Source organism: Carettochelys insculpta, chromosome 17 (assembly GCF_033958435.1).
Source record: "Carettochelys insculpta isolate YL-2023 chromosome 17, ASM3395843v1, whole genome shotgun sequence".
In the NCBI taxonomy this organism is placed as follows: Eukaryota; Metazoa; Chordata; order Testudines; family Carettochelyidae; genus Carettochelys; species Carettochelys insculpta.
In genome coordinates this window covers 12558494-12569184 of record NC_134153.1, presented here as the reverse complement: position 1 = coordinate 12569184, position 10691 = coordinate 12558494, and the positions used below count along the sequence as shown (strand labels likewise).

The 10691-nt window shown below is 40.2% G+C and overlaps 1 protein-coding gene across 1 annotated transcript in view; it reads right to left on the bottom strand.

Annotated features, from left to right (window-relative positions):
* Positions 1-267: 267 nt before the first annotated feature.
* LOC142022384 (androgen-induced gene 1 protein-like) overlaps positions 268-10691 on the bottom strand; it is a 35186-nt gene continuing 24762 nt past the window's right edge. The window contains exons 5-6 of the mRNA XM_075012158.1: positions 5165-5316; positions 268-4721 (exon numbers count right to left, since the gene is read on the bottom strand). Of these exons, the coding sequence (XP_074868259.1) occupies positions 4696-4721; positions 5165-5316 (178 nt within the window). The 3' untranslated portion in view covers positions 268-4695. The remainder of the gene's footprint in view (positions 4722-5164; positions 5317-10691) is intronic.

Genomic DNA, 10691 nt, shown 5'->3' with positions numbered 1-10691 from the left:
TAGTGCAATCTTTGTTCTCTAATCCTCTCTAGGTCCCGTACCCAGTACAGATCAGACAGATCCAAAGATCAAGCCTACCTATGCTGAACTTAAGTGTTGAACCTCCTTTTTTATTCCGCAATAACAAAACTCTTGCTCCACAAAATAAGAGCGGCTATTTCACAATTTTTGATACCTTATTATGACACAGATAAAAAACAATTTTTGGTTTTAATTTTGTGGAACATTGTTATCCCTACCAAGTATCTCTAGAGGGCTATTTTACAAGTTTATTTTTACCATGCTTAAGGGTAAAATATACAAACTGTACAGCTTTTATAAACAAACAAACACTGAAAACCACAATCACAACCATCCACAGTTTTCTCTATTTACACAATCTCAGATGAAACATAATTAAAACAGATTAAGTCTGATCTTGTATTACCATTAAACTATTAGTAACAAAGTTATTAAAAACACTGTGCATAGAATAGCCAGGAGATTTATAGCTGAGGTTACCACCAAAGTAAATTCTTCCTTGTGTGAAGGAACATAAGAATACCAAATAAGACCAATGGTGCAACCAGTCCAATATTTTGTCTCCAACAGAGGCTATTACTAGCGGCTTAAGAAGAAGGTGCAAGAACTCCTACAGTATGCAGCTCAAGAATAACCTGCTCACAGGAAAAGTCTCCTCTTAACCCAAATAGTTAAAATGAGGGCTTAAGTCTGGAAGCACAACGGCTCATGTGGTGTTATTTTATAAACGTTTACTATGGACATTTCTGTTATGAATTCCAGTAAACTCTTAGTGTTAGTTTCACATAGGGACTTTAGGCACTGCAATAGTTAGCACTGCAATGTCTGATTCCTATGCCCCTTCCTCTCAATGGAAGTGTTAGCTCCAGGTTAAGTACCCAGGACTGTATAAATAGGGGCTAGATTCACAACGTGTGTAAGTCTACATTTAAGTGCCATATTCTCAAAACACTGACTTAGTTTCCACCTAATCCTGAAGGTAACTAAAAGTCTCCTTCAATAGGGATATATAAAAGCATTTCAGTCCAGATGCTTCCCTACAGCCAATGAGTTGCTGGGAGCCACAGCTCATGCTTATGTCCCAGATGTCCCAGACTTGCCTGTGGAGCCTGATATAGTAGGTGTACTTTAAGTATGTCTACCCCACACAAGACAACAGGCAAGCTAGGAATTTGGGGGACTGATTTGAGTGAGTTTGTCTCTTTAGTAATCTCCCTCTAGATTCATATTGATAATCTGCTGTTGTGACCTATACAGCGTATAGATGTGGGCTGACTGTCAGACACGAGCAAGGTGCAAGATGTGTCAGGAAGATTAAGATCCTTGTGTGTTTGGATTTAGACCATAGACTGGCGGGAGTTCCCAAACTGGTCATCAGGAAAGAAATAGTTACTTGCCATTGTAACTGTTGTCCTTTGAGATATGTTGCTCTTATCAATTCATGTTAGGTGTGCGCAGGCATGCACGGCTGTTGGAAATTTTTCCCTAGCAACCCTAGGTGGGGTTGGAGTCAATGCATAGCTTACTCCAGGATAGCAGCCCCAAAGGCTGCTTCGCATCTAGAACACTGCACAATGGCACAGTGACAGAGGATCACATAACAGCACCACAAATTTTCTGAAGAGGCACATGCACCAGGAAGGCACTTGAGGAGGCCTGACCTTGCGTAGAGTGCACCGTCACAGGCAGCAGGAAAACTTTAGTGATGTCATAACACACTTGTATACAGGACACAATCGAGCAAGAGATGTGCTGCGACAAAAGCGGGAGTCCCTTCATGTGTTCAGCAATGGCCACAAAGAGCTGCACAGTCTTATGGACTGGCTTGGCCCAGTTCATACAGAAGGCAAGCACTCTTCTACTGGGAGCTATGAGGTTTAGGATAGCAAACAGGCAGGAAAATGTCCTGACTGAACCCGGAGACCACTTTCATCAGGAAAGCCAAGTGAAGGGAGAGTTGGACCTTGTACTTATGGAGCACCATGCAGGAGCCATAGAGATGAGTCAGAAACACCAGACAAGCAAGATGAACAGCCTGAAGCTCACACATGTTGCTGTGCAGAGACAATTCCTACCACTGTTCCACAAAGTCTGCATGGTGAGCACAAGTGCCAAATGGGCACCCCGCTTAAAGCTGATGCATCTGTGACCAGGGACACAGTGGGCTGAGGAGCATGAAAGGGAATGTCCATGAGAACGTTCTGCAGGCACAGCCACCAAAGGTGAGCATTGGAGACGTGGTGAGGCAGGGTCAAAACCATGTCCAGTCTGTCCTGGCCAGGACGGTATGCCTTGGCAACCATGTCTGGAGAAGGCGAAGCTGAAGCCTGGCAAATGGAACCGTATATGTGCAAGCTGCCACGTATCCCAGCAGCTGAAGGCACATGCAGATGATGGTGATGAGAAATTTAGAGACGGAGTGCAGGAGCTGGACAAAAGCCTGGTAGCGCTGACTGAGGAGGAACACCCTGGCTTAAGTGACATCGAGAACAGCCCTGATGAACTCCATACACTGAGCAGGGGTCAGTGAGGACTTTGCCAAATTGAGCAATAAGCCCAGCTAATCACATCTATTTAAAACTATTTGCACAGAAAAGCTAGGGAACTGTGGCACAGCAACAGGTACTTAGCCACACAATAGGAACAGCTTTGTGGGCAGCAGGAAAGGCAGTAAGGAAGTGGCAGGTCAGCTGAGTCATACAGAAGCTTCATGTAGGTGCCACTTCAGGGAGCTCCCAAGGCAATCTGGCTGGTAGTTGCTAGGGAAAACCTTTCTGACAGTTGTGCATATGTGTGTACACACACCTAATTCAAATAGATATGAGTAAGCACTCAAAAAAGAATACACATATCAAATAAGTTTATGCAATTTTAAGTAGAATAACAATATTTTGGCATTTATACTCTATTGTCTGGTATCGTAGAACAATATAAAAAGCTTGTGGAGACTCATAATTTTAAAAGAATTATTAGAAATTACCATGGTGGCAGGTGCACAAAATCAGATCTCACCCCAGCTACACAGGCAAAACATTATTTTCTTGTAACTATTATACCCAATATCAACAGTTCTAACCCTCAGAAGTAAGTAATACAAAATCTCAGTAAGTTATCTGGTTAGGTAGGACTACAGAGCTTTTTCTTAGATCTCAATATCTGGATATTATTCACATAAAAACTCATCAATACAAATCCCAAACTCAGGTTATTTATATTCAGCATTTTAAAAATATTAAGCACTCTTTGGATTGATTTGTATCGTTTTGTATTGATTACATAACAAAACACAATCTCTCTCTAGTAAAATTCAAAGCATCTAATTGGGTTTTACTGATTTGTAAACCACATCTGACTATGAGACTTTGATCATACTATCATAAGGTACAATTAAACTTTGCAAGATTGATTTAATAACATGAAATTTAATACCAGACATTAGAATTCTGAAGAGTCTAAGTTGGGGAGCTGGATCCCTTATTACCAGCTGAACCCTACTGTCACAGAAACATTTTATATGACAGGAAGTGTAGCCCAGGCTTTCCTGCATCCCAGGGATCCGCTGTTACTATCCCAGTAATCCTCTGCTACCCCTTTAGAGCTGTTGGCAATCCATACAGGTTAGAACAACACTGGGATGCTCTCACTAAAACCAGGGAACTAGATTGATGCACATCACAGCTAGCCTCTGAAAAGCTCAAAGACCACTTCTGAAACCATCTGCTCCTGAGCTCTGCTATGTATTCTTTGGACACTATTTATAGGGGTTCATTAGATAATAGGGTAATATCTTTTCGGTCTTGAAATCAACAATCATTAAAGTGACAGATGAATGATAAGGCTGATGGTTAAGCCCCCTAGAATATTATTTAATACAGGTTGAACCTTGCTAGTCTGTCACTCTCTCATATGGCAACATCCGTAATCTGGCATGATTTTAGTTAGCTGGACAACTAGTTATCATGGGTGTGGCCAAGTTTTCCGTGGTCCCATAAAGTTGGGTTTACAGCCGCTAGTCCTGACCCTCAGTGTTCTGTCTGTTATTTAGCTGTAATTTACCTCAAATGTCTTCTAAGAGCCCAGTAAACAATAGAAGTATTTAATGCTGCTAGACAATATTGACCTCTCATGGTCCAGCAAATTCTCTCATTTGGTACTGGTCAGATCCCGAGAGTGCTGGACTAGAGAGGTTTAACCTGTACAAGACTCTTCTAACAAACTGACATCATGTGATATTTAGGGCTTGAACTGACCCTTGGAGAAAATGTTAAGCTTGAGCACTGAAACCCCAATATTAACCGAACCATATCCTCTTTGGTAAAAAATGCAAAGCATTCTCATGACCTGAATATGCATATATATGTGAACACACAGCAAAACAAGGAAGAATATATAAACCATTTTTTCTACATAACTGCAATGGGAGTTTGTTAGAACCATTAAAATCTTGATTGTAGTTGGAATGCACGCACACTGAAAAAAATCTGGCTTTTTTCCTTTTACATTGCATGACTGCTTATTGGTACAGAAAAATTTTTATTGCTTCGAACAATGTATCTGACAGATGACTGAGCATATTTCAAAACTGTGCAAGCTGGCATCTTGATTTAAAAATGCAATACGTTCCTAAATGAACTTGCACTTTTTGTGATCTATTTTTCATCTTCCTCTCTACGCTTACTTCTTATGTTTTCGAAAGTCACCTGCAAGAAAGGAACAAATTAAAATTAAGTACTGTGTACATTTCAGTCCTGGCATGCATTTCCAATTGTGGAACTGATTTAAGCATAGATTTCTATTGCTAAATAACTATTTCAAACTATCTAATGGCTCTGTATCTCCTAGAGTCTAAACTGAAACTTCTAAACTCATTCTTTCTTTAAACTCAAGCTTGACTTCAGCCTAGATTTCTAGAGATGAAAATTCCACTGACATAGCGGACATTTACATGTGAAGTTCATTTTTAAATACAAATCAATCATTCAATATATGTATGTTCTATGAAAAGTTGGATGATGAGGAAGCTATGTGCTGACAAATGTTGTAGGGGGAAAGAGTTAAGCAGGATATTTCTTTGTTAACATACATTTACTGTGCTTATCCCAATTACAATCCTGTAACAATGAAAATTCGCTGCATTGCTTACCCCATAATAACTTTGTTAGATGCTCTCCAAGTACGTAGAATCCTATCATTAAAAGGTAGGACAAGCTAAAAAGTACCGCCTTTCCAGGTATGCCTAGCACTTCTAGAATTGGGTATGCCCAAATCCCTGATGCATAATTTACCCATAGTATCCTAAAGCAATGAAAGACAAACAGTATTAAGAAAGATAACTAGATATATCTACATTTTAGTTTGCCTGAAGATTACAAATTTGTTTCATTTCTCAAGCCATATGAATATTTCAGTTCTGTCAGTTGTACGTCTGCATTTAAAAGGAACAGTGCTTGGTAAATTAGTTAAATTTTGAAACAACATAATTTTTCCACAATATAAATGTTCAGATATTTTAATTTTTTAAAAAATTAAAATTAAATAGCTTTGTTTTCATTTACCTTTGTTATGATTTAAACCTTTTCCCTACAGTAAAAGCAACATAAGGGGGTTTAATGGAGTGTGGTAAAGATAAATTAATATTTATAAAGTGTTCTGAGATCCTTGGTGAAAGACTTTATGAATGAAACGTAATATCATTGCTACCATTTACACAACAATTAAAAGTAATAATGGTTTCAAATTCTCTAATACCTATTACAGAGATTTGCAAAATATTTTTCAGCCATTGCTTAAAGGCATGAAACTATGATGATCTGTCAAACCACAAGTTACAGTATATATCAGATGTGCACACAAGAATATAGAATTTTTCATTTGTGCTAACTTGCACTACTATCAGATGTTCTTTTATGTGTGTGTGCATTCCAACTACTATTTAAACCCAAATACCAACAAAAAACAATACTGAAGGCCAGCTATGCAACATCTAATGCAACACAAGACCACAATTGTGCAAGCTCATATCCACAACTGTACTGTCAGCAAAAATCAGAGTATATGAACCTCTAGGTAGGTGCCTCTAGCTGTCATGTGAACTAAGTAAATGTTGTCTAGGTGTAAGCAACAGCAGATTCATAAACTTCTGTCCACTAGACAGATAAATACTACTTAACTGAATGGAGAATTACACATACAACGGTTTGTGTGCCCAAAACCCCATTTTGTGTTTGAGTAAACAAAGCATTTCTGAATGAAAACTGTCATCGCTGAAAGCCTAGCTTCCTCTTATGACTGGTAATTTAGCAATGCTGTCTTTACATGAACATGTCTTGCCTGGATGGCCTTTGAAAATGTGACCCTAAAGAGGCAACACAAACCCACACAAGCAGAGAATTCTATAGTTACAGTTAGCACAGACATTATAACAGGTACAGAACTGCCTCAACCCTTGGAACATATTGTTGTAATTTTTATTTAAATATTTTATGCTGTTCCACAACTGGAAACAGTATACTAGAAGATCTGCTAAGATTTTTAATATGTCCTCCATATCTTAGGCTGAGCACTGAATCATTTGTGTTTTCCTTACTCCCACCCTTGAGGCCCTATGTGGCACCAACCAGTCTTTCATCAGAGGACTGACTGATCTTTGCTTATCTCATAACTGGTCCTAGAAGTCACTGTAGGACAAACTTAAGGATTCATACCCCAGAAGTAAAATCACAATTTTTAAACATGTTTAGATGCCTATCATTGATTTCACTGGGAGCTGGTGGTGCCTAAATACCTTTTAAAATCTGGCCCTAGCTGCTCACAATGCCTGTTGGGCTAAGCAAATCCTGGGGATCAAATCTACATCTTTTACACTGCAGACTATTAGCAGATAATCTGAGAACCTTATGTCCCCTCTGATTCTTGTGTAAGGCAACAGAAGTATGATAAAAGAGAGCACTCTCTGGAAGGGACAAATAATAATTACTTATGAAGAGCTGCATCATTTCAAATAACTGTTTTAATATATCTTGTTAAACTTCACAACCATCTTTGGTTCAGGAAGATACTAATACCACCATTTGATGAAGGAGACAATGAAGTGACTTACTCAAGATCACACAGAAATGTCAGCCCATCTAGGTCTTTTGGTTTATCAGTCATATATTGATTAGAATGGAATTTTTACTTGAAATAGAGGATAGCAGATTCATTTTTCTGCCTGCAGTTAGCAGCATCTGCTATCAACACTTGGGACTAATATCACCAGACTGCACTGCAACATTATTGCTGTAGTTCAGTGGCAGGCAAGCTGCAGCCTTTTGGGGCTGTGTGTGTGTGTGTCCCACAAAACATTTTGTTTACCATTGCCTATGCACATGGTTGCCAGATTCTGCTGGTTTCCATCTGTGTACTTTTTTCCTTATCTGTATTACTAAGGTGACATGCAGGTAAGGCAAGGACATGTGAAATGGGATGCATGCTGATTGCACACAACATTGACTGTGACACCTGTGAACTCCCGCTGCAACCAAAGTGCTCCTATGGGTCAAATGGCACACTCCGCAAATTCTACATGTGCAAGAACGGTTAGCACAATCCCAAGGACTGTCATAGTTATGACAATCTTTTGGCCACCGAGACAAAGAAGGACCACTCACGTAGCCCACTTAGCAGCCTAGGTTGCCTATTGCTGTTCTAGTCAGAAGTCTGAAATTAAAAAAAGAAGCTTCTCACAAAAAGAGTGTGTTGATTGGGAGAATAAGTAAACTGAATAAGATGAAAAGCAGAGCAAAACAAAAATTATACTAGTTAAAAAGAGAAATCACTAAGGGTGTGTCTACACTTGCACATCATCAGAGTCTAGAAGAAAACAAGGAAAGCCTTACCAACTATGAGAATGAATGGAAGGCTTTACAACAAAGTTCAAACGCATTTTCTGTTAGGGTGTCTATATTTGCATTCCTCTTTCAAAAAAAGTATGCAAATAAGGAAATTGAAAATGCAAATAAGGTACAAATTGGCATATCTGACACCTTAACTGCACGTTCCTATTTCGAAATAGCCTCTTTTGAAAGAAGAAAACCAGTGTAGATGCTGCTCTTTCGAATCCTTCTTCCCTTATTATACAAAATTATAAAAAAAAAAAAAAAAAAAAAAAAGATAAAAAGTACATTCCAACAAGCCTTTTTATAAGCCAGAACAGCAGGGGTGAAACATTGCAGAGGGGATGTGGGGACAGGACAGAACCTATATTCCCACTGAGTTCCTCTGAGTTCAAGTGCCTCACTGGAACTGCAAGTCACAACAATCACACCTTCTCTTGAGATTCTCAAACTAGGAACTCAGCGACTTTCAGAGCATGAAGAAGGCCTGCAGGTTAAGATGGGAGCAAAGAAAATTCCTTATTCTTGATCTTGATGCAAGAACAACACTGCACTCAAAAATTTCTCAGGTCAGGGGACTTTAACAAGGCCACCTAACCTGAGAGATTTCAGCATACTGATAAGTACAATTTGTAGAGAGAACATAAACAAAACCTGAGGGTGTGCTAGGTCATCAAGAATTGAATGAAAGGTAAATATGTTTCAGCCATCCAGCCAGACAATACCCACTGTGACTTACTTCCCCAGGGGACTCTTGGGAGACCTGATTTCACTAACAGTTATTTCCTCTGCATCCCCCCACCCACCAAATATTGGGGTGGTGGCAGCAGCAGCAACAGCACCCCCCACCCACCCAAAAAAGTGAGCAAAACTTTTAAGCCAGCCAGGGAAGCAGGAAGACAGGAGGACCAACTGCTGGTAGTGGAGAGGCACAATTAGAAGATTCCCAGCTCAAAAACTCAAGTGTCATACTCCACTCTCCAGCTTGTAGCCCAATCCTTCCCCTCAGTCCCCCTGTGGGGCTTAGGAGAAAAAGGGGGTGGGGATGGACCCAGACCTGTTCCACACTAACACACACCCAAAGAGCAGGGCTGCTGTAAATCCCAGTCAGCCAGAACACAGAGGGAAGTCACACACACACATTATATCTCCCCACCCACAAAAAAACCAACCCAGACAGACAGAACAGAGTGAACACACACACACATTCTTCAACCCCCAGCAACCTCAGCCAGCCATCCACAGCCTCTTCTAGCAGAGTGCGCCTCAGCCTCTTGCCAGAGGGCTTCTACAGGGGGCCCTTTGTCCCAGGGGAATGGGGAGCCCCTGCCCTGGGCACCCACTTTGCTGCTTCTCCCACCAGAGCAGAGGAATTACCTGAGACATAGTAAGTGCTTCCCGTGCCACTGGCTGAAATGCTGCACTCCCCCTCCTACCTAGCGGGCTGGCCCACAGGTAAAGTCATATGAGACTCTTCATATGCAATCCCCTCAGCACACTGCCCTGGGCAGTAGCCCTGGTCACCCAGGTCTAAGGCTAGTAGTGTCTGCACAGATACTGTTTTTGAATAAAAAGGTGTCGATGCAGCTATTGAAAGGGTTCTTCTTTGGCAGGGTCACTGTACTTGTTGGTTATTTTTAAAAAAAAAATTATCACTGCATGATGATTGCAACACATTTAGCTGTGCTTTAGCAACTTCAAATACTGGCTTGCAGAACTGCTAGTGGGATAATGACAGTAGTGAGTAACTAAGCATTTTGGAAATGGCAGGTGAGTAAAAAGTACAGTATTTTCTTAAAACATTACTTAAGTACAAGTTTAATGGAAATAAATTACTTGAGTAAAGCACAAATCCTGGGGAAAAATGTACTTGGCTGGTGTACTTAAGTTAGTTTCCAACTCTGAGTTTCAAGTGCTGGTTTTCAGCTACATAGTATCAACTGGCTTGGACTTACATATCTAAGGGTATGCCCACAAAGCAATCAGAGGTGGGATAACAGCACAGGTGGACACATCTAAATAACATGGCTAAAGACAGCACAGTAGATGTGGCAATGCAGCATTCCAACAATGCAAGTGAGTAGCTATTTTGGCCATGTTAGTGCCAGTGTAGCTAGTTTAGGGACTGAAGTGCAGACATACATGAAGGCTATGTCTACATCGCACATGTGTTTTTAAAACTTTTGTCACTCGAGGTGTGAAAAACACCCCACTGAACAACAAGTTTTAAAACATTAATACAATGATGAAAAGCACCACTGTGGATGCCAGTACCTCACTGGCAGGAGACATTCTCCAAATGTCAAAGCTACTACTCACTCGGGGTGGTTTTATTCTGATAAATAAGCTTTACAATGGTATGCCTGCAACACCACAATTGTATTGTTGTAAAGTGCTCAGTGTACACACAAAATCAACCACAGAGCCTGAAATTTGACTTTATTGCCTCTGGTTGAAAGGGTGAGGTGGAGCACCATATGGTGAATGTGAGAGAGGGTGCTATTTGTAAAGCCACTGACTGAATTTAAGCTGTTATGACATACTACTACTCATCCCCAGCAAGGTTACAAGGAATTTGAGGGAAAATTTGTAGGAGTTTTGTTTCAGAGCCTGCAGAATTTTTGGGGAAATCAGAGGTTTTTCTTAAAGCGAATTTACTCAAAACAAATGAAAACTGCAAGACGTGTAATAACATACCTCTATCTTTGACTCAACAAAAATAATCTGTGGAGGATTAAGCACTTAAACAGAATATTGGAATTTGTGTATATTTAAAACTTGAAACCTATTTTTGTG